This window comes from Amblyraja radiata, chromosome 28 (genome assembly GCF_010909765.2).
Source record: "Amblyraja radiata isolate CabotCenter1 chromosome 28, sAmbRad1.1.pri, whole genome shotgun sequence".
NCBI lineage: Eukaryota > Metazoa > Chordata > Chondrichthyes > Rajiformes > Rajidae > Amblyraja > Amblyraja radiata.
The window spans coordinates 32,706,461-32,731,698 of NC_045983.1; the positions used below are offsets into that span (position 1 = coordinate 32,706,461).

Here is a 25,238-nt window from a genome sequence, read left to right on the forward strand (position 1 = left end):
CACGAGGGACAATTTACAATTATACCTAGCCAATGAACTTACAAACCCGTATGTCTTTGGAGTGTGGGAGGAAACAGGAGATCCTGTAGAAAACCTGCGCAGGTCACGGGGAGAACGTACAAACTCTGTACAGACAGCACCCGTAGCGAGGATCGAACCCGGGTTTCTGGCGCTGTAAGGCAGCAACTCTGCTACTGCGCCACTGTGCTGACCCCAATAGTCCTATTGCAAGGTATTGATGGAGAATGAACTACAGATAGGAAGCAACCCACCTCCTCTCAAAGTGTCAAGTTCAACAGGGAGGTAATAAACACAGCTAAATTCTGTTTAAAAATTGAATATTGTTGCACTGTGGCGAATTGATGGCAGCTATTATGTTAAAATTAAAACTAAATGCTTTCTTGGACTGAAGTTTTCTCTTTCTTTCTCAGCGACCATTGCTAAAGTTATCGACAGGTTCGACGAGGGAGATAACAGCCTGGCAGTTGACAGTAAACTGCGGAAACAAGCGTCAGCTTTACTGTGTGACACAGATGGGAGGTACGCTGGGAAGGCGACCTCTCGAAAGGCAATGCAAGAAGAGGCCAGTGAGGATTCCTTGTCTGACGACTCAGGTAGATGTTTCCCTTTTTTTTCAATTGTACAGTCGATGGCAAGAGCCATAACGGCATGGATGCACAGAGGGATCTTGGGGTCAGGTGGGGGGGGAGTTCCCCCCGCCACGGGTACCATGTAATCCCGTGCTACCTGCTCCATGGTCGGATAGTCGGCGACTAAACCGTCTCCCCCACCTGGTTTGCCAGGTGAGGAGGGGGCTGTGGACCCCCAGCAGGACCAAAAACAAGACCTGGCAAAGGGCGTATGAGCTCCTAGCGAGCCAACGGCCATCCACACTTCAGTAGAAGTTGCGATCATTGTCGTACACGGCATTGTAAGGAACGATGATAAACCACACACACACACACACACACACACACCAAAATCCTGTACTTCCAGCGGCGGAAGTGTGGTGCGTCCGTCACCGTTCCCGCCGGAAACCAGCTACACTCCGTCGTTGATGTTTTCAATGATGATGATGATCTTGGGGTCCAAGCCCATAACCTCCTGAAAGTGGCAACACAAATAGATTGAGTGGTGAAGGCGGCATATGGTCCGCTTGCCATAACTGGTCGGGGCATTGAGTATAAACATCAGGATAAGGTTAATAGGTTACACAGTCATGGATGAAAGCTACAAATGTTAAAAAAGGTGTTAGTTACATTTATTATAGAAACTATATCAGAACCTGAAATACAAGATTAACAAGGTGCACCTTCAGGGTATGTTTAGTTTATTGTCACGTGGACCGAGGTACAATGAAAAGCTTTTGTTGCATGCTAACCAGTGAGCAGAAAGACAATCCATGATTACAATCGTACCGTCCACAGTGTACAGATACAGGATAAAGGGAATAACGTTTAGTGCAAGATAAAGTCCGATCAAAGATAGTCCGAGGGTCTCCAATGAGGTAGATGGTAGTTCAGGACCCTCTCTAGTTGTTGGAAGGATGGTTCAGTTGCCTGATAACAGCTGGGAAGAAACGACCTGAATCTGGAGGTGTGCGTTTTCACACTTCTGTACCTTTTGCCCGATGGGCGAGGGGTGAAGAGGGATGGTCATGGTGCGACTGGTCCTTGATTATGCTGCTGGCCTTGCCGAGGCAGCATGAGGTGTAAATAGAGTCAATGGAAGGGAGGTTGGTTTGTGCGATGGTCTGGGCTGCGTCCACAATTCTCTGCAATTTCATGCGGTCCTGGATGGAGCTGTTCCCAAACCATGCTGTGATGCATCCCGATAAAATGCTTTTTATGGCGCATTTGTAGAAGTTGGTGAGAATTGTTAGGGACATGCCACGGGTCAATATGCAACAGAAAAGGAGCATTGAGTACAAGAGTCAGGAAGCTATGCTGTGGATTTATAAGTCGTGGGTTAGGCCGCATTTAAAGCATTGCGTGCAGTTCTGGTCGTCCCATTACAGGAAGGATATGGAGGCTTTGGTGAGGGTGCAGAAGAGGTTGACCAGAATACTGCCTGGATTAGAATGCATGAGCTATAAGGAGAGGTTGAACAGACTTGGATTGTTTTGTCTGGAACGCCTGAGGTTAGGGGGAGATTAGATGGAAGTATACAAACTATGAGAGGCATTGATAAGGTAGGCAGGCAGCGGAACCTTTTATACCCAGTGTAGAAAAGATGAGAGGGCATTGTTTTAAGATGAGAGTGGCAAAGTTTAAAGAGTTATGCGAGGAAAGTTTTTGTTTTTTTACATAGAGTGCCTGTGCCTGGAACACACTGCCAGGGGTGGTGGTGGAGCCAACATGCGCTTTTAAAGCATTTTTAAGCTAATAATAATAATTTTTCACACCTTAAAACCTTTATCGTTTTAAGGCATGTGTAATAAGCAGTGACCGGAGGTATATTGATCACATACAGTCAGAGGAGATTAGCTTATCGTGGCATCATGTATGCCATGGTCATGATGGCCTGCTGCTCAATGTTGTCATAGTTATAAGCAATTCTAGTAAGAATATCCACTTTATGTTTTTTATTATCAAATGCTGATGGAAAAATAATTGATTTATTGTTGTTATTCACACCATTTCCTAACTTGAAAAAGCAAACGGAAAAAATAGTTTTGGTCAAATGGGATTCAGTTAGAAATACAGTAATGTTTTTAGAAAAAACTGCAGATGCTGGTAAATCGACGGCAGATACAAAATGCTGGAGAAAGTCAGCGGGTGAGGCAGCAACCATGGAGAGAGGGAATTAGCGACGTTTCGGATCGCAACCCTTCAGACTGAAGAAGGGTTACTTCAGCATTTTGTGCCTACCTTAGAAATACAGTAATGTTTTCACGTTGTGATTTCTGTTTTCGGCTGCAGTAGTTCGGATTTTAAAATGTAGATTGTAAGTTAATGGGCCGCATTTGCATTCTGCAAAAATTAATATTTTTGTTAAGGAGTGTAGGAAGGAACTGCAGATGCTGGTTTACACCGAAGATAGACACAAAATGCTGGAGTAACACAGCGGGTCAGGCAGCATCTCTGGAAGCAAGGAATGGGTGACGTTTCGGGTCGAGACCCTTTTTCTTCAGAAAACCTGACGCACAAAATCCAGCTTCATCTACATTTGCCACGTGCCTTTAAAGCATTTTTAAGCTAATAATAATAATTTTTCATGGTCCTCATTAAATGAAATAATGCTATGATATCTGAAGAAGGGTCTCAGTAGAGTTGCTGCCTTAGTGCCAGAACCCCGGGTTCGATCCTGACTACGGGCGCTGTCTGTATGGAGTTGGTACGTTCTCCCCGTGACCTGTGTGGGTTTTCTCCGGGTGCACCGGTTTCCTCCCACACTCCTTAGACATGCAGGTTGTAGGCTAATTGGCTTGGTAAAGTTGTGTGTGGAAGGGTATTGTTGGTCGGTGCAGGCTCGTTGTGCCGAAGGGCCTGTTTCCATGCTGTATCTCTAAACTAAAGTAAAAAAATAAAATTTGGAATTGCAAAAAGAAAAATCAAAGTAGTGCAGCCAGTTGAATTCCTCCTGGAGTAATGGACAAGTCACAATATTTGTCAGTATTTGCTTTAAACAAGTGGTGTCAATGGCTATGAATTTTTTCACGCAAGCCTTGAACGTGTGGAAAATTAGCATTTGCCGTGTACCAATTCACACTGGCAGCAGGGTTCCCAACAAATTGAGTCGTCTGATTAATCTTATGGTTTCAGTATGCATGGCTGATGAAGAATTAAATTGTATGACGGCTGCCAGCTTAAGGTTTTGTAGAGTAGTGGTCTCGCCTCCAGGTTTAGCAAATCCTTGAAGCTGAAGACAATTCCCATTAGGTTACGTGGCATAAACTCTTAAATGGAAATTTAGATTTATTTTATACACCCTTTCAATATGCATATTAAAGATGTTTCTGACACATAAAACATTTGCTAATTAAGCGGGGGGGGGGGGAGGGGTGCATGAAATCATATGGCGGTTTTAAACGTTTAACATTTTGTGTTCATTCTTATATCAGATGAAGACATGACAGAGAATGAGGAAGGCATCGAGAACGAAGATGGCGAGGCAGTGAATGACAAACAACCTGTGTGTGAAGAAGTGAATGGAAGCAGTTTTGACTTTGAAGTAATCAAAGACTATGAGAAATTTGCTAAAGGCATGGATGACTTGGGAGACAGTAACAGTGATGATGATGAGGAGGAGGATGAACATGAAGATGTGGAGAAGGACAATGCCTCGATGGTGACTTTCTCCAAGGTTAAAGTCGCCGAAGAAGTGGAGAAGGGAAAGTCAGTCAGAAACCAAATAGGTACGTTGATAAGTTTCTTTATCTTGTTGATGATATAGTCATTGTTGTCTTATGTTTACATTAGGAAAATATGTTTGTCCTTTCAAAACAAAAGCCCTTTCTCCTCTGCCTTCTGTTCATATCCATTGTTCCCATCTTGTATCTTTCATCTGAAATTAGAGTGCTTAACTTCTTTGAGATTTTTAATATTATAGACAATAGGTGCAGGAGTGGGCCATTTGGCCCTTCGAGCCAGCACCGCCATTCAATGTGATCATGGCTGATCATCCACAATCAGTACCCCGTTCCTGCCTTCTCCCCATATCCCCTGACTTTGCTATTTTTAAGAGCCCTATCTAGCTCTCTCTTGAAAGCATCCAGAGAACCTGCCTCCACTGCCCTCTGAGGCAGAGAATTCCACAGACTCACCACTCTCTGTGAGAAAAAGTGTTTCCTCGTCTCCGTTCTAAATGGCTTACTCTTTATTCTTAAACTGTGGCCCCTGATTCTGGACTCCCCCAACATCAGGAACATGTTTCCTGCCTCTAGTGTGTCCAAACCCTTAAATAACTTTTTAATAATCTTTATACGTGAACGCGATGATGCATTTTTTACGCTGCCACTTTATAGAAATATTCTATTGATTTAGAAATAAACTTGAAGAAGGGTTCGGATGCAAAACGTCGGCTGTCCATTCCCTCCACAGATACCCGCTGAGTTCCTTCAGTGCTTTGTGTTTTGCTCAAGATTCCAGCATCTACAGCTCCTTGTGTCTCCATTGAGATTTCTTCTGTTTGTGACGTTAGTGCATGCAAGTGAATTCATAAGTTCTCGGAGCAGAATTAGGCCATTCAGCCCATCAGGTCTTTTCCGCCATTCAATCATGGCTGATCTATCTTTCCCTCTCAACCGCATTGTCCTGCCTTCTCCCCTTAACCCCTGATACCCCTGGATATAAATTGATGATGCCATATTAATTATTTGTAAATTTTTTTAAATGTAATATTTTAATCAAGCCCTATCTCTCTCAATCCAATCTTCCTTCCTTTCTCTTGACATTTAAGCATGATTCTATAATTATTATTATATCTTCCGAGTTACATTTCCTGGTTTAGACTCTCGCCATTATGAGCTGTTCATTCTGATTGCTGTACACTTCATCCACGTCTAGTGCCATTATTGGAGGCTGCCATACTGAAATTTTAATTATCAATTTCTAATATAAATACTAACAGAAAGTGTAGATGTAATGGCTGCAAACACTGCATCATTATGTGAATTGCTTGATGTAACACTCCTATTATAAATAAATGTACTCAATTTACAACAAAAAATATCACAGATTTGCAGTTCTGTATAGAAAAGCTTTATGTGTTTGTATACATCCATCAGAAACCAGAGGCCATAATATGTTGTGAAGTCTGAAATTGACACGTAGGTATAAGTGCTCTCTCAGCTGGCTACAGTTACATTGAACATAGAGCAGTACAACACAAGAACAGGCTTTTCAGCCTACAATGTCTGTGCTGAACATGGTCCCAAGACCTTCTCTTGTCCGACATAATCCATTTCCCTCCATTCTCTGCATATCCATGTGTTCGTAAGTCATTGGAGCAGAATTAGGCCATTCAGCCCATCTGTCATTCAATAATGGATGATCTATCTTTCCCTCTTAACCCCATTCTCTTGCCTTCTCCCCATAACTCTTCACACCCTTACTAATCCAGTTCAGTTTTATTTGTCATATGTAGGTTAACACAGGGTCAAGGGTACAATGGAATGTGTTTGACAAGACAACGGGTCACCTCAGCAATGACATTACAAGGATAACATTAAGGTTAAAAAAAGATAAGATAAAAGTGACATTGGTAGGTAAAAGACAATAATAAATAAAATAATCAACATATATGATGTGTTTATGAGTTCAGAATCCTGATGGCATGATGATTAAAACTGTTCTTAAGTCTGGTTGACAAGAATTGACAAGAATATGTCAATCTCTGCCTTAAAAATATCCGATGACTAGGCCTCCACAGATGCCCGTGGCATTGAATTTCACAGATTCGCCACCAATTACTAAAGAAAGGGCTGTTAAAGATAGCGGAGTCAGGGGATAAGGGGAGTAGGGCGGAACGCTGGGTACTGATTGGGGATGATCAGCCATGATCACATTGAATGGCGGTGCTGGCTCGAAGGACCGAATAGCCTACTCCTGCACCTATTGTCTATTGTCCTCATCTCCTTTCAAAAGACATGTATTTTTAATCTGAGGCTGTGCCCTCTTGTCCTAGCCTCTCACCCTAGTGGAAAAAACCTCTCCACATCCACTCTATCCAGGCCTTTTACTATTCGGTAAGTAATGTAAAGTAAAATATGCCTATCCAAAATTCTCTTAAAAACGTTCTGATCATCTATCCCGTCTATCTTTCATAATTTTATATATTTCTATCAGGTCTCCCTACATCATTCAGTATTCCAGAGAAAACAATCTATGTTGTGTCCAATCTCTCCCTGTACCCCCTAATTTAGGTATCATTCTGGTCAAACACCTCTGCATTGTTTGCAAAGTCTCCACATCCTTCCTGTAAAGTGGCGATTAGAACTGCACGTAATACTCCAAATGCAGCCCAACCAAACCCCTCTAGAGCTGCATCATGACTTCCTGACTCTTGTACTCAATGCCCTGACCTCTGAAAGCAAGCATTATCATATACCTTCTTCACCACATTTTCCTATTTTGGACACAAAAATTCAGATTGTTAATTCATCATCACAAACATTCTTTCCCTTCACTGTCTATGAATATCCATATTTATAGCGGTGGCGCAGCGTGAGAGTTGCTGCCTTACAGCGAATGCAACGCCGGAGACCCGGTTCGATCCTGACTACGGGTACTGTCTGTACAGAGTTTGTACGTTCTCCCTGTGACCTGCGTGGGTTTTCTACGTGAAATTTGGTTTCCTCCCACACTCCAAAGACGTGCAGGCTTGTAGGTTAATTAGCTTGGTAAATGTAAAAAAAATTGACCCTGATGGGTATAGGATAGTGTTAATGTGCGGGGATCGCTGGTCGGCATGGGCTGAAAGGCCTTGTTTCCGCGCTGTATCTCTAAACTTAAAAAAAATTATCGTGGATATTCGTCAAGAGTAATGATGATTAGTTAATTCCTAAAAACATAAATGCCAGTGGAGCAGTGGGAGAGTTGCTGCCTTCCAGCACCAGAGACCCAGGTTTGATCCTGACTATGGGTGCTGTCTGTACGGAGTTTGCATGTTCTCCCTGTCACCGCGTGGGTTTCCTCCCGCATGCCAAAGACCTGCAGTTTTGTAGGTTAATTAGCTTCTGTAAATTGTCCTTAGTGTGTAGGATAGAACTAGTGTGAATGGGTGATCGCTGGTCGGCATGGACTCGGTGGGCCAAAGAGCCTGTTTCCATGGTATATCTCTAAATCTAAATGAAAACTAAATCTAACTCAGGACATTTATCCACAGAAGCTTGGTCTTTATGATTATGGATTAGGTTTAGTGACGTCTTTATTTTTGTACAAAATAACAAGCAACCTTTCCTGATGGGAACAAACAAATCAACCGTCAGTTCTGAGGAAGGGTCTCGTCTCCAAAACGTCACCTATTCCTTTTCTCCTGAGATGCTGCCTGACCGGCTGAGTTACTCCAGCTTTGTGTCTGTGTGCCATTCTAGTTTTCTCTTTTCAATTCAAACTGTAGTCTGCTCAGCATTTGAGACACTGCAGTTAGCTTGACTGTCCTTGGGCTGAAGAAGAGATAAAATCTGACAATGGTCACTATCCAGCAATCTCTGCTTTACAATATATATACGCACTGACATTGCTGAGCTTTGATGCCCTTGGCCAACAAAGGAAACGTGTTATTTGCAGCCAGATGTGGAAGGCCATTTGGGCATGATGCAAGTGAACGATATGTTTCGGTTTAGTTTGTTGTCACGTGTACCGAGGTACAAGTGAAAAGCTTTTGCTGCGTGCTAACCAGTCAGCAGAAAGACAATACATTATAATCGAGCCATTCACAGTGTACAGATACATGATAAAGGAATAACGTTTAGTGCAAGGTAAAGCGAGTAAAGTCTAATCAAAGATGATCTGAGGGTTACCAATGAGGTAGACTGTAGTTCAGGACGGCTCTCTGGTTGTGGAACGATGATTCATTTGCCTGATAACAGCTGGGAAGAAACTGTCCCTAAATCTCGGCGTGTGCGTTTTCACACTTCTGCACATTTTGCCTGATGGGAGAGGGGAGAAGATGGAGTGACCGGGGTGAGACTGCTCCTTGATGAAGCTGCTGGCCTTGCCGAGGCAGCGTGAGGAGTAGATGGAGTCAATGGAAGGGAGTTTGGTTTGTGTGATGGGCAGGGCTGCGTCCACAATTCGCTGCAATTTCTTGCAGTCTTGGACGATGCTGACCCCAAACCAAGCTGTGATGCATCCCGATAAAATGCTTTTTATGGCGCATAGGGTTTGTGTGGAACCATGCCCGTGGCAAATGCATTGGTAGGAATTAGAGCAAAATATTAGTGGAATTGAGAGACAAAATAATTGTAACATGATATAGACAGAGGGGAGAAATGGGTACGTCCAGGTAGGGCACAGGTGAGGGAGGGGAGGGGGCAGGAAGGGGTAGAAGGGAGGGGTAGAAGGGAGGGGGTTGGTAATTATCTAAAATGGAGAATTCAACATTAATACCGCTGGGCTGTAAGCTACCCAAACGGAATATGTGCTGTTCCTCCAGTTTGTGTCTCACTCTGGCAATGGAGGAGGCCCAGGTCAGTAATATTTTACAAACTGTTGTTTTGTCAGAGCCTTGGATGATTTCAGTAAAACTTCAATACTTTGGTTATCAAAGTCCACATGCTATTTGCCTTCCGACCTACTTCCGACCTGCTGCTGGACAGGCCGTCTCTGGGATAAGCAAAGGTTCCATTTGTAAGAACTGTCCATTATTTGATTTTTTTTCAGAAGTAAGAAACATCCATTTTTTGCATTGTATCATTCATAAAAACATAGAAAATAGGTGCAGGAGTAGGCCATTCGGCCCTTCGAGCCAGCACCGCCATTCAATATTATCATGGCTGATCATCCAAAATCAGTACCCCGTTCTTGCTTTCTCCCATATCCCTTGCTTCCGTTAGCCCTAAGAGCTAAATCTAACTCTCTCTTGAAAACATCCAGTGAATTGGCCTCCACTGCCTTCTGTGGCAGAGAATTCCACAGATTCACAACTCTCTGGGTGAAACTTACTGCTACTCCAATTTAAATTAATTGAATAATCACCTTATCACTACCCATAATTAAACTAATGAAATATATAGTGTATACCGTCATTTAATGAGTACCGGGAAAAATGTGTTATTATTTGCATTAAAAATGCTTTCAAAGCACAAGGGAGAATGTGCCTGAATCTGGATGTTGTGTAAGTCACTTGTAACCTGCGAAGCCCCTGAACTTTGCATCTTAATCTTTAGCGAATCACGTACAGGAAATGCTCGTTTCCTCCAGACACTAACTCTTTTCAACGCAAGATTCAATTTTAACTTTCACTCCACCCAGATTGGAAGAAGAAAGAGATGATGGTATATTAAAATAACACACCTGAACGTACACAGGCAACTGAAACACAATTTGGTCTTTGCTGCTTTTTCCTGTGTTAAAAGAAAATCTAATTAAAATTCTTCTATTGCTGTTTTCTATGATTTAAATCTTACTTTGGCTGGTTCAGAATTCTGGATGATTAAAGCTCCAGATAGATTTCTAAGCTTTCCACACAGACTTTGAAATTAAGTTAGTCTTGCATTCTATTCATTACTTTCTCATGTAATGTATCTTTCCACTGATAAATGCTGATTTTTTCCCCCTCCCATTTTCACAAAATAGACTTTACTCTCTGTATAATGATAACCTGATGAACACTTTCATTCCCTCCAACTTTTCCCTGTCTCTCCAATAGCAATAACTGATGTTTGTTGGAATGCAATAGTTGCTGACAGTACTATGACATTCAAATTTAGACAGTGGCAGAAAATTCAACTACAAGCCTCAATTGGACTCTTTTAGTTTTATTGTGTAGGAAGGAACTGCAGATGCTGGTTTAAACTGAAGATAAACACAAAAAGCTGGAGTAACTCAGCGGGTCAGACAGCATCTCTGGAAAAAAGGAATAGGTGAAGATTCGGGTCGAGACCCTTCTTCAGACCCTAGTTTCCCCTCTCACCTGACCCTCAGTCTGAAGAAGGATCTCTACCCCAAAACGTCACCTATTCCCTTTCTCCAGAGATGCTGTCTGACCCGCTGAGTTACTCCAGCTTTTTGTGTCGATCTTCTCTTTCAGTTTTAGTTTAGATTAGAGATACAGCAGGGAAACAGGCCTACCGTGTCTGCACCGACCAGCGATCCCCGCACATTAACACTATCCTACACGCACACACTCTCGCTCTCACACTCTCACATGTTTATACCAAGCCAATTAACCTGCAAACCTGTTCGTCTTTGGAGTGTGGGAGGAAACCGAAGATAAGGGAGAAAACCCACTCGGCCACGGGAGAACGTAAAATTCTGTACAGCCAGCACCCGTAGTCGGGATCGAACCCGTATCTCTGACGCTGAAAGCGGCATAAGGCCGCTGTGCTGTCCTTTTCTTTTTAAAAAATTAAAAAAAATATTTTATTTTATTAGAAGTAAGTACAATCATATGGCACCAAAGTGCCTAATTTATATTTTCATAATACATTTTATGTACAGCTTCTTTTTTTTTTTTTAATATTAAAGAAAGATTAGAATAAGAAAAATAAATTAGATAGTAAAGGATAGAAAGACGTGAGATATATAGTGTGTGAAGAAAAAGAAAAAAGACGAATGAGTGAAGAAAGTTGAGAAAAAGAAAATGGAAAAAATAAAATAAAACATTAAAACAAAAATAAAAAATAAAATAAAAAAAATAAAAGTAAGGAGATCATTGTTTATAATCTTGACCAACCCTCGTCCAGTCCTAAAACAGTTATTTTTTACAATTGTGTTGCACCATATGATTCCAAAAAGACGACAAATGGAGACCAACTCGTTATGAATTGGTCTGATTTATCCATTAGGAGGAATCTTGCTGTCCTTTTCTTGAGGGAAATCAATGTATTTGCTCCTTTTTAGCAGGAATCAATGGATACAAGTTGGGTGTAACTCTGCCAACAGCAGGTTGGGTGCCGAGTTCAACACTGGTGATTACATCGGGGATTAAACCATTCCCATCCTGGTTATATTTGTTTACACCTTTCTTAAATTTGTTCTGATGATTTGTTCCCGTTGCCGATTTGTTCTTGTTTTACCCGCTGAGTGGGTAAAAACAAAGTGGTGGAGTGACTCAACGGGTCAGGCGGCAACATCTGTGAGGAACATTGAGAGGTGATGTTTTCGCTCAGGAATCCTCTTCAGTGATTCAAGGGGTGGGTCGGAGGGGGGAAAGAAAGCTGGGAGAGAGGAATGGCAGGACAAAGCCTGGTTGCCTGCCCAGTACAATCAGACTGAAGACGGTTCCGGGCACCTATCCTACCCATGTTCTCCAGAGAAGCTGCCTGATCCGCTGAGTTGCTCCAGCACTTTGTGCCCAACGACGAGCCTACCAGGACACCACCCTGCCAAAGATAATTTGTTGCCAACCATTATTGCTCCAGCTCTTCACACCCCCCCCCCCCTCCCCACTCACTAGTTTCAGTCTGAAGAAGGGTCCTGACCCAAAATCATCCCAGCCCATCCTTTTTTCCAGAAATGCTGCCTGAGCCGTTGAGTTACTCCTGTACTTTGTGTCTTTCTTTGGTATAAACCAGCATCTGCAGTTCTTTAATTCTACTCGTCTACCATTTGGACTCGTCAGAGGTTGAGGGGAGACATGTTAGCAGCATATAAGATTATATACTGAGGGATATAAGAGCCTCTTATATAAGAGGCATAGATAGGCAGCCAGAACCTTTTTTCCCCATGGTGGAAGGGTTCAACACTAGGGGGCATTGCTATAAGGTGAGAGGGGAAAGTCTAATGGAAATGTGCGGGGCATGGTTTTTTCACACGGAGAGTAGTGGGGGCCTGGAACACTGCTGGGGTGGTGGTGGAGGCAGATCCAACAGTGGCATTTAAGAGGCTTTTGGATAGGCATAATAAAGGGATATGGATCATGTACAGGCAGATGAGATCGGTTTAACTCAACATCATGTTTGGCACAAACATTGTGGGCCAAAGGGCTGTACAGTTCTATATTCCATGATACCTTCCATTTTAGTTTGAGTAGCTATATGTAATCTGAAATTGTAAGATATTGGGACTGCATGGGACTGCATCATAAGCTGCATTAGTAGAGTCAAAGGTGTTTAATTGTCTCGTACCTAGAACAGAACAATAACATTCTTACTTGCAGCAGCTAACAGGCACATAAATGCAATACACGTAGATGAAATCCAATGATCAAAAATTCAATAAATCAAAATCAAATACTGGATAGTCATAAAAGTGCAAAATCTGAAGACACGACATAACACATTCTAACACATTTTATTGAGAAATATGGCAGTATTGTATTCTGTAACTTGCAATTGAAACAGAAATTTGATAAACTATTTGGTTGTCATCTTTCAGTCTGTTGCAATTGGCTGCATTTCTACCAACACATCCCACTCCTGTACCTCAGAACTTGCTTGATTAGTGACAAGACTCAGAGTAGAGTGGAAGCAACTACAATAATTTGCATAGAAGAGACACAAAATGCTGGAGTAACTCAGCAGGTCAGGCAGCATCTCAGGAGCAAAGGAGCGGGTGACATTTTGGGTCGAGATCCTTCCTCAGACTGAGTCAAGGGGGGAGGGAAACTAGAGTTGTGAAAAGATACGGAACAGATCAGAGCCGGCACCAATTGGTGAAGAAGCCCACAATAGTACATTGTTGGCTGTGGAGGTGATAATAGCGAAGGGATACGAAGTGAAACTAGCAGAACGTGTAGGTTTGGGGCGAGAGAGAGGGAGAGAATGCCGGGGTTACTTGAAATGAGAAAAATCAATATTCGTACCGCTGGGTTGTAAGCTGCCCAAGCGAAATATGAGGTGCTGTTTCTCCAATTTGCAGGTGGCCTCACTCCGACAGTGGAGGAGGCCCAGGACAGTAAGGTTAAAATAATTTGCCTTCTCTCTTTCAAAGCTCTGTGGGATCAACTACTTGAAGGAAGAATCCTCCTGCAGAAAGCTCTTGTGACGGCCAATACTCTTCCCCAGACGGCCTCCATGGCTTCTTTCAAAAAGAAAGGTGGACCAGAATTTGCAACTGCTTCGAAGGACAGTAAGTTGTGTTGAATTGTTTGTTTTACATTGTAATTGTGTATTTGACAATTCTAGGATGCATATAATGCCTCGGATGCTTCTGAAGAAGGGTCTCGACCCGAAACGTCACCCATTCCTTCTCTCCAGAGATGCTGCCTGTCCCGCTGAGTTACTCCAGCATTTTGTGTCTATCTTTGCTAAAACCATTATTAGATGTGGGTAATTTCTAAAGTGCAGTGGATAATTGTTGGACTCAATGGAAAAACTAAACCCAGATTGGAAAATTCTGAATTGCTGGACCTTATTTCTTCTTGTCTTCCTGTTCACTATTGATTCCAGGAACAAGTGAGTTAGCATACGATGGGTGTTTGACAGCACTGGGCCTCTACTCGCTGGAGTTTAGAAGGTTGAGGGGGGACCTCATTGAAACTTACAGAATAATGAAAGGCATAGATAGAGTTGATGTGGAAAGGATGTTTCCACTGTGCGAGAGTCTAGGACCAGATGTCAAAGCCTTAGAATTAAAGTTAAATTAAATTCAAGAATTAGAGTCTGAAGAAGGGTTTCGGCCTGAAACGTTGCCTATTTCCTTCGCTCCATAGATGCTGCTGCACCCGCTGAGTTTCTCCAGCTTTTTTGTGTACCTTAGAATTAAAGGGCGCTCTTTTAGAAAGGAGGTGAGGAGGAACTTCTTTAGCCAGAGGGTAGTTAATCTGTGGAACTCATTGCCACAGAGGGCTGTGGTGGCTAAGTCAGCCGATATTTTTAAGGCAGAGATAGACGAATTATTGATTCGAACGGGTGTCAAGGGTTCTGGGGAAAGGGCAGAAAAATGGGATTCGGAGGGTTCCCTTGTATTAATCAGCCATGATTAAATGGCGGAGTAGACTCGATGGGCCGAATGGTCTAATTCTACTATAACTAGTGAACTTGTGATTCATGAGACATAGTGGCCTTGAATGTTGGAGCATTACATCCTTTAATCAAATGCCCATTCTTCAAACTATCAATTACGGTTACTTTATAGTGTTACACAGGCTCTCCATGTGTTACCCAGGATTTTGAACAGAAGTCGCAAACTCTAAATCGGTTAGAATCCAGTAAAAATCCACTTTGCATTAGTTTAGTCTTTACTTTAGAGATGGAAACGGCGTGGAAACAGGCCCTTCTGCCCACTGAGTCTGCGCCAACCAGCGACCACATTCGCACGATCCAATACACTAGGGACAATTTGCAATCTTTTACCGAAGCCAATGAATGCACAAACCTGTGTCTTTGGAGTGTGGGAGGAAACCGGAACACCTGCGGGGAAAACCCACAAGCTCACTGGGAGAACGTGCAAACTGCGTACAGACAGCACCCATAGTCACGATCAACCCCAGGTAGGTCTCTATGGCTGTAAGGCAGCAACTCTACTGCTGCGGCAGTGTGCCGAACAATTTAGGTGCATCAAACACAAGGTGAGGAAAAGTATTTATTTCGCACTCTTGGGAAATGATCCAGAGATTGCAAATATATATTTAAAAAATCCAATTTTAATTGGTTACAATTAAACAGTGGCATTAATTAATTTAGGTAATAAGGAACAATTAATTTTGCAAACAATCTTTAAATAAAAACTTTATTAAAGTCAACTCTGTAGAGTAGCCAATAACATTGTTCTCTAAAAGATTCATCTTACATAAGTCACATTACTGTGTGGTGATGGTACAATAAACACAATGTTCTTTTACTTCAGACATGCTATTTTCTTTTGATTTAGCATCTCAGCCACTGTCAAATAAAGCTAAGTTGTGCTTTTAATTTTGAGCGCTGCCATATACGGGACTGGATAAATGCAAAAGTAGGACTTTAGTAATTGGGAAATTTGATTGATGCATGCATGGTGTTGAATGAAGGCGATTGGATGGGTCAAAATGCGTAATAATTATTTCACCTTGTTTGCAAAATGCATGTTGTTAACTTATTTAATGAGTTACATTACAAGCTGTGGAAAGTGCCATGTTTCATTACCAGCTGGGAATGCAATATCATTACAGAGGTATTGCAGAATAAATAGTTGGTGCTGTGACTCGTCAAATTAGTCAACTGTGTCCAATAATAAAAACAGCATGCATTGCAACTGAAACTATATTGTGAGGTAAACTATTGTTGTATAATTGTCAGCTTAGTGACTAAATTGCCAAATGGTGATATGAAAAACCATTTCTGTAACAATATCATTTGAAGTGTTATGAACAGACCTATTTTACACCTGGGGCCTCCTTGAATGCTTTTCTATACATCACCGTGAGTCATTTTTCAAATTGTGTGTTCATGACTTGGACTGGTTTCTTACTTCTGTGTAATACAAGTTTATTCAGAACGGACCTGATAAATCCAAAGATATTTCAACCACATGATCAAGGTTAAATAAGTGCATTGAACAGTGTCACCTCAGAGGAGTTTGACAGATGTATCTGCTCTAGAGAGACATTCAGTTACCTCTCAAAAAATGTCCTTGGAAGTCATCCAGAGTAGGGGTGTTAACAAAATTATAGATTCACATATATAAATCAAGAGTGGTTAACACTTTAAAGAAATCATTCTGTGCCCTCATTCACACTACATGTAATATCCTGTGATTTTGACTATAATGACTCCAATTTAATGGGCCTGTCCCACTTAGGTGATTTTTTAGGCGACAGCCAGCGACTAAGGCAATGGAATTCACCGGTCAGCACCTGGCGACAACCTACGTTAACTTGCCGATAACCTACGACAGCACACGCAACAACCTCCGGCAGCCCAAATTATCGCCACTGTCGCTGAAAATTTTTCAACATGTTGAAAATGTTTTGGTAGTCGCCGAATTATCTGCTGTAATTTCTACATGTTGAAACCAAAATGTGTAAAAATGGCCTTTATTAAAATCTGACAATGTGCACTTTAACCCCATGTGATTTTTTTTCTATTACGAATCTCAAATTGTGGAGTACAGAGACAAATAAATAAATGATGGGTCTTTGTCCCAAACGTTATAGAGGGCACTGTAGTTAGTTTTAGTTTTGGAGATAATAGTTTTGACTTGCTGACCAGCGTTCCCCGTGCACTCGTTCTATCCTACGCACTGGGGACAATTTTACAGAAGCTCAATCAACCAACAAGCTTTGCACATCTTGGGGATGTGGGAGAAAACCGGAGCACCTGGAGAAAACCCTCGTGATCACGGGAAGACCATGCAAACAACGGTTCTTTGTGCCTTTTACATTGAGATGTGCATCAAAGGAACTTTGCTCCTGTGGTTGGATGGACTGAATCGTGGCTACCCCGGCACCTATCCCTGCTTGGAAGTGGACCACCAAGTCCCTGCAAGGCCACACTTAGGCAACCCAATTCTGGAGGCTTTTAGCGATGGTGAAGTCATAAATGATAGGAGCAGAATTAAGCCATTCGGCCCCATCAAATCTACTCTGCCATTCAATCGTGGCTAATCTATCGCTCCCTCCTAACCCCATTCTCCTGCCTTCTCCCCATAACCCCTTACACCCGTACTAATCAAGAATTTATCTATCTCTGCCTTAAAAATATTAATTGTCTTGGCCTCCACAGCCTTTGTTGGCAAAGAATTCTACAGATTCACTAGCCTCTGACTAAATAAATTCCGCATCATCTACTTCCTAAAGGAACTTTTAATTCTGAGGCTTGGCCTCAAGTCCTAGACTCTCCCACTAATGGAAACATCCTCTCCACATCCACTCTGTCCAAGCCTTTCACTATTCGGTACATTTCAATGAGGTCCCCCTCATTCTACTAAACTCCAGTGAGTACAGGCCCAGTGTCGTCAAATGCTCATCATAGTTAACCCACTAATTCCTATGATCATTCTTGTAAACCTCCTCTGGACCCTCTCCAGAGCCAGCGCATCCTTCCTCAGATATGGTGCTCAAAATAGCTCACAATATTCCAAATGCAGCCACTGGGTGGCGCCAGCAATGGCTGCCTCGCCAACAGTCTGTCTGTCCCATACTCCTTTGTTGTCTGTTTGTATGTATTTAGTGTTCTTTGGCTTATTTTATGTGGGGTGGGGGGGAGGGGGATTAGGGGAACCTTTTTCTAATCTCTTACCATCGACGGAAATGGAATACATTTTTTTGGTATCGTATCTCTGTCTGCACTGCGGCCTAACATCGAGGAGTTGGCGGCCTTTGCTGGAGACCGACTTTACCAGGGATCAACCTCTGACCTCCACCGCGGGAGCCTGCGGACATTAACATCGTGGAGCTCGTGCTCTCTGGTCACAGGCTGACTTTGGGAACTCCAAGCCGCTGGGGCTTCGACCGCCCCGATGCGGGAGTTTCGATCGCCCCGACGCGAGGGCTTCGACTGCTGGCTGCGGGAGCTCCAATCACCCCGACTGCGGATGGTTCGGCTTCCCCGACCGTGGGAGAATAAAGAGGAAGATGATTGAACTATATTGCCTTCCATCACAGTGAGCAATGTGGGGAATCCGCACATTCCTCACATTTTATGTAGTTGTGTGTCTTGTTGCTTTTTTAGTAAGGCTGTATGGTAATTTGAATGTCACCATCTTAATTGGTATATGTGACAATAAACTGACCTTGAAACCTTGACCAGCGCCTCATAGTGCCTCAGCGTCACATCAACAATCAACAACAACAATCAGTTTTATTCGTCACATTGCACATAAAGTGCAAGTGAAATGAACTTGTCAGCAGCGGTACAATGAGAAAGAACACACAATACACGATAAAAATTTAACACAAACATCCACCACAGCATTCATCTCTGTGGTGGAAGGCACAAAAATTGGCCAGTCCTCCTCCATTTTCCCCCGTGGTCGGGACCTCGGGGGAAAATGGAGGAGGACTGGCCAATTTTTGTCTCTGTTTTTGTATTCATCCGTTGAAATAAATGTTAGCATGATGTTAGCATTATGTTTACCTTCTTTTCTACTGATTCGGCCTGCAGATTAACTTTTGGGAGTTCTGGTACAGGTTCCCATAGTCCCTTTGCACTTCCGAGTTTTGGATTCTCTCCTCATTTAGAAAATCTATCTACGCCTTTATTTCTACTGCCAAACTATGGTGCGGATCATTGTCTTTTGTTAGATGGAGATTTAAAGTTTTTTTGAATGTCGGAGGCATTTGAAAATAATTGAAGCCAATATTTTTGAAAGATTAATGCCATGCATCAGTAGAGTCCCCAGTTAAGTACATAATGCATAGAAACAGCCCATTGAGTCCATATGCAAGATTTACCAGGATTTGGCACCTTTTTCAAAGTCACATGGAGAGCATGCAAACTTCACACAGACAGCACTCGAGATCAGGTCCAAACCTGGGTCCCCGGCACTGTGGTGCAATCGCTCTACCAACTGCACCACTGAACCACACAAGCTGAAACTTTTTTTCAATTCTAAAGCCAGGAAGTGGCCATATCAAGTTTCTGGTTAAGTGGCTTATGAATTGAGTTGCCTTGCCCTCTCAATGCATTTCTGTTACATTAAGATTTTTTTTTGCATTTGTAACTTGCTCTCTATTTTTAATTATTTGCTATGACTGTCAACCCAAGGTTAATATCATTTCATCCTCAGCGACTGTTTCTTCTAATTGGTGTCCTAGACAATTTAATACCTTTTCTAACCCATTTCTCAAAGTGTTGCGATTGTCTAGAATGGGAGAATGAGTATATGCTGCTTTATAGTGATTGATATTATGACCATCCTTGATGTAATGTGTAAGCGGTGATTTAAAGTCAAATATCTTGGCTCAAGGTTTAAAGCCTCCTCTTTGCAGCCTATTATCATCTGGAATAAAATCACAGAAATGTACAGTACAGGAGACCATTCAGCCCATCGACTCTTCACAATTTTACAATTTCTAGCTGCCCAATTAATTGCTTTTACAAATAAAATGAAATGTGGGCAGACACAAAAAGCTGGAGTAACTCGGTGGGTCAGGCAGCATCACTGGAGAAACGGAATGGGTGATGTTTCGGGTCCTTCTTCAGACTGAGAGTCTGGGGAAAACGGAAAGCGAGAGATACAGACGGTACTCAGGATAAAGGACTCAGTCCTGTAATATATCTCGTACCCTTTTCCCTGAGTCTCACTCCGAAGAAGGGTCTCGTCCCAAAACATCACCTATTCCCTTTTTCCAGAGAAGCTGCCTGACCCGCTGAGTTACACCTGCTTTTTGTGTCTGTCTTTGGTTTAAACCAGCATCTACATTTCCTCCCTACAGTGTTATGTGAGCTTCTATTTTCAATGGCTCCCTTCCAGTAACTTCCAGGCATCAACCATCCTTTGTTCAGTATAGAGATACGTGGAAGTGCGGAAACGGGCCCTTCGGCCCATCAAATCTGTGCCAACCAACGATCACCCGTACACTAGTTCTACCCTACATACTGTGGACAATTTTCAATTTTACCGAAGCCAATTAACCTACAAACTTGCACGCCTTTGGATTGTGGGAGGACACTGGAGCACCTGGAGAAAACCCACATGGTCACAGGGAGAAACGGGGTGAAACTCCACACAGACAGCACCAGAGTCAGAATCTAACCCGGCTATCTGGCGCTGTGGGGCGGCGGCTCTGCCCCAGCGCCACTGTGCACCTCATTTTGGATAAAAAGGTTTTCCTCAACTCTTATTCTTCAACTAGTTCCCTCGTATTTCACTCTTCTAAAGGGAAATAGGCTCTTTTTCCACCCTATTAAACTAATCTCTTTTGCACATGATGTATATCCCTCCATTCCGCGCATATCCACGTGCCCATCTAAAAAACCCTTAAACACCACTATCGTATCTGCCGCCACCCCTGGCAGCTCGTTCTAGTTATCTGCCACTCTGTAAAAAAAAAAAGAAAAAAAAAAAAAAGCTTGCCCTGTACATATCCTTTAAACTGTGCCCCTTTCACATTAAAGCTATGCCCTCTAGTCCTTGACATTTCTACACCGGGGGGAAAAGGTGCTGACTGCCTACCTTCCGTTTCAGCCTTGGAAAATTCTGCACACTTCAATTAGATACAGCACGGAAACAGGCCCTTCGGCCCACCGATTCCGCACCGACCACCTATCCACGTACACTAACACTGTCCTACACACACTAGGGCCCATTGATACTTATACCAAGCCAATTAATCCACAAACCTGTACCTCTTTGGAGTGTGGGAGGAAACCGAAGATCTCGGAAGAAAACCCACCCAGGTTACGGGGAGAAGGCGCAAACTTCGTACAGACAGCGCCCGTAGTCGGGATCGAACTCGGATATCTGACACTGTAAAGCTTGTTAGTCTAAGCTTGTAGGCAATATTTTCCTGCCTTGGGAATATCCTTGTAAATCTCATTTGCGTCTTTTTTTAATATCATGACTGATAAAATAAAACATTCTACGTGCCTTTTTTAAACTTTTCTGTGCATCTTATTGCATTTGGGGGTAAATCTATGGAGATGCAGTCTAAGGGCTGTCTCAACTGACACACTTCACAGTGTTCTACCTGACGTTTCTTTGCGGATTCCCTTGCAGTTTATATAACAGAAACAGATTTTTTTTATCCATGCATATAATTAAATTTGGATGAAGTCAGTTGGCTGATTATGTGCAGAACAGAAAAAGGATTTACTTTGTGAAATGGGCTGAATTTGATAAACTATTGTGTCTGAATCTGGTGGTGTAGATCCAAGCGTAGTCCGGCCCATTATTCTGGATCATTCTTTAATCAAAATCAAAAGGACTAAGATTAACCTTAATGAAAAGAGGTCACATTTTGAGGGATATTTTTGCAGCATTCGGTATACGAGGTATTACAGTCAGATTCTAAATCGCATTGTCACAGAAACTGGTGGAGTAAAGTTTTTTTGTTGCCCTGCCTCCCTCTTCCCCCCAAAAAAAGTTTTGCTCTTTTAGACCATCATTAGACTTTTAGGCTTTAGAGATACAGCGTGGAAACCCACCGAGTCCGCGCCGACCATCGATCACCCCGTACACCACCACTATCCTACACATGGGGCAATTTAAAATATTACCAATGCCAATTAACCTACAAACCTGGGGGACAAACTCAGCAGGTCAGGCCACATCTCCGATAATATGGGTAGGTGATGTTTCTGGTCGAAACTCTTCTTCAGACTGAAATCAACAGATGTTTTAGAGTTTCAAAATTTCAATAAACTTTGTCTACGTTTTTGCCCGAAACGTTGCCTATTTCCTTCGCTCCATAGATGCTGCTGCACCCGCTGAGTTTCTCCAGCATTTTTGTCTACCTTCGATTTTCCAGCATCTGCAGTTCCTTCTCAACAATTAGACAGGTACATGGATCGGATCGGATAGATTTAGAGGGATTTGGGGCCAATGCAGGCAAGTGGGGCTAGTGTGGGATAGGACATTTTGGTCGGTGTTGGGCCGAAGAGCCTGTTTCCACACTGTACGACCTTATGACTATGATATGGATCACGTGCAGGCAGAGGAGATTAGTTTACCTTGGCATCAAGTTGGTTAGAGTTTGTTTGACCAGTGGGAAACATCAACTCTTTATCAAGTCTGTCAAGCCCCTGAAGAATGTTGTACATTTCAATAAGATCAGTGTCAGGAAACGCATTATTTCTAATTGTGTTTAGATGGGGATTTCTGTGAGTGACGATGAAACGCACAGTATTTGTCCTAGCCTGCACTTCAGCTGAATCAAAATTCAAAATTAATATACTTTGGTATACATAATACTATGCAAAAAGTAGACTGACAAGTGCTGGATTGACAGTGTTTTGTGTGCTGAGCAATGAAAATTTAAATAGTTCGGGGACATTGCATGCTTAGATCAGGGTTTCTGTACATTGGATGGTGAATGGATGTTGAGTTGGACCATTGGAATCCTTTGATTGGATCAGAATTGTGCTTAGGTCAGCTACACATTTGTACAGCGTCAACTGTAATAGGTTAAGGTTCCTTTAGCAAACTTGCCAAACATAATTATGATATTCGATGATGCTGCAGAAAAGATTTTCAATCGGGTTGCTATAACTATTTTGCGCAGTTCTAAGAGGATTACTTGGGCAAAATATAAAAATTAAACAATTTCAGGGTTTCTCAGTGATTAAAAAGCAGTAAAATGGAGACGCAAGAGGCTGCGGATGGTGGGGCCTTGGGGGAAATACAAACTGCTGAATGGCCTCAGCAGGTCAGGCAGCATCAGTGGAGGGAAGTGAACAGATGACGTTAGTGACAGGACTCGCCGTCAGCCAATCCCCATCCCCTCCGCCCGCCCGCGCAACATTACCAGAACTCAGCTCGTGCGCGAAGTCTGTTTGGTCAAGATGCTATAAATTCATATGTTATAGGAGCAGAATTAGGCCATTTGCCCCATTAGGACTACTCCGCCATTCAATCAAGGCAGGTCATTGTGTGACAAACCTTGTTTCCCTGCATCCATGTGGTTCAACGGTGGCACAACAGATCGACGGTGGATGCGATCTCGCTGGCCCTCCCCTCCGCTCTGGACCACTTGGGCAACAAAAACTCATATGTCAGGCTGTTATTCATTGATTACAGCTCGGCATTTAATACAATCATCCCCTCCAAGCTGGTTACCAAACTCGCAGAACTGGGTCTCTGCGCATCCCTCTGTAATTGGATCCTCGACTTCCTCATTCACAGACCACAGTCTGTTCGTATTGGTGGAAATGTGTCAGCCTCGATAACAATCAGCACGGGAGCGCTTCAAGGATGCCTGCTCAGCCCCCTGCTGTACTGACTCTATACTCATGACTGCGTAGCCGGTCATAGTGCAAACTCCATCATCAAGTTCGCTGATGACACCACTGTTGTGGGACATATCACTGATGGGGATGAGTCAGAGTACAGAAGAGAGATCGAGCGACTGTCCATGTGGTGCCAGCACAATAACCTGGCCCTCAACACCAGCCAAAACCAAGGAACTGATTGTGGACTTTGGAAGGAGTAGGATGGGGACCCACAGTCCCATTTATATCAACGGATCGATGGTTGAAAGGGTCAAGAGCCTCAAATTCCTGGGCGTGCACATCTCTGAAGATCTTTCCTGGTCCAAGGACACTGATGCAATTATTAAGAAAGCACATCAGCGTCTCTACTTCCTGAGAAGATTACGGAGAGTCAGTTTGTCAAAGAGGACTCTCTCTAACTTCTACAGGTGCACAGTAGAGAGCATGCTGACCGGTTGCATCGTGGCTTGGTTCAGCAACTTGAGCGTCCTGGAGAGGAAAAGACTACAAAAAGTAGTAAACACTGCCCAGTCCATCATCGGCTCTGACCTCCCTTCCATCGAGGGGATCTATCGCAGCCGCTGCCTCAAAAAGGCTGGCAGTATCATCAAAGACCCACACCATCCTGGCCACACACTCATCTCCCTGCTACCTTCAGGTAGAAGGTACAGGAGCCTGAAGGCTGCAATGACCAGGTTCAGGAATAGCTACTTCCCCACAGCCATCAGGCTATTAAACTTGGCTCGGACAAAACTCTGGACATTAATAGCCCATTATCTGTTATTTGCACTTTATTAGTTTATTCATGTGTATATATATATTTATATAATGGTATATGGACACACTGATCTGTTCTGTAGTCATGCCTACTATGTTCTATTGTTCTGAAGCAAAGCAAGAATTTCATTGTCCTATCAGGGCCACATGACAATAAACTCTCTTGAATCTTGAATCTTCATAAGGTCACTCCAATTGCAAGATGCGAATGTGGCAGACAACAAAGACTTGCGATGTGCGGGAAGATATCATAGAGAAAATCAGATATCTACAACTTACCTCAGTGGTGTTTGTAGAGGTATTGGATTATGCATCATGTGTACCGAGGTACAGTGAAAAGCTTTTGTTTGCTTGTTATTTCACACAGAGAGTTGTGAGTCTGTGGAATTATCTGCCTCAGAGGGCGGTGGAGGCCGGTTCTCTGGATACTTTCAAGAGAGAGTTAGATAGAGCTCTTAAAGATAGCAGAGTCAGGGGATATGGGGAGAAGGCAGGAAAGGGGTACTGATTGGGGATGATCAGCCGAATCGGGCCACCGCTGCCTCAGCTCTGAGTCCCGCTGCCTCAGCTCCGAGTCGCGCTGCCTCAGCTCCGAGTCCCGCTGCCTCAGCGAGTCGGGCCGCTGCCGAAAGCTGGAACGCCGCATCAGCGAGTCGGGCCACCGCTGCCTCAGCTCCGAGTCCCGCCGCATCAGCGAGCCGGGCCGCCGCCGCCACAGCCCCGAAGTCGGCCAGCTTCGCGTTGTAAGTCCTGGCTGGCTCTGCTTCCGGAGCTTCGAGGTCGGTCGCAGTTGGAGACCGCCAGCTCCGCCATTAGGCGTCAGCACAGACGGAGGCAGAGAAGGGGGATACGACAAGAAGAGTCGCATTCCCCCGAAGGGAGAGACAAAAAAACATGTTTCACCACCCCCACCCATAACACAACCCAACAAACTAAAATGTAACCAAAACAAGACAAAAAAACAACAAAAACACCTCAGTCTGAAGAAGGGTTTGGCCCGAAACGTTACCTATTTCCTTCGCTCCATAGATGCTGCTGCACCCGCTGAGTTTCTCCAGCACTTTTG

General features: G+C 43.2%; 1 protein-coding gene across 1 annotated transcript in view; it reads left to right on the forward strand.

Moving 5' to 3' along the window:
* aatf (apoptosis antagonizing transcription factor) overlaps positions 1-25,238 on the forward strand; it is a 117,310-nt gene that overhangs the window by 7,909 nt on the left and 84,163 nt on the right. Inside the window, exons 2-4 of the mRNA XM_033046250.1 lie at positions 432-614; positions 4,064-4,357; positions 13,539-13,676. Of these exons, the coding sequence (XP_032902141.1) occupies positions 432-614; positions 4,064-4,357; positions 13,539-13,676 (615 nt within the window). The remainder of the gene's footprint in view (positions 1-431; positions 615-4,063; positions 4,358-13,538; positions 13,677-25,238) is intronic.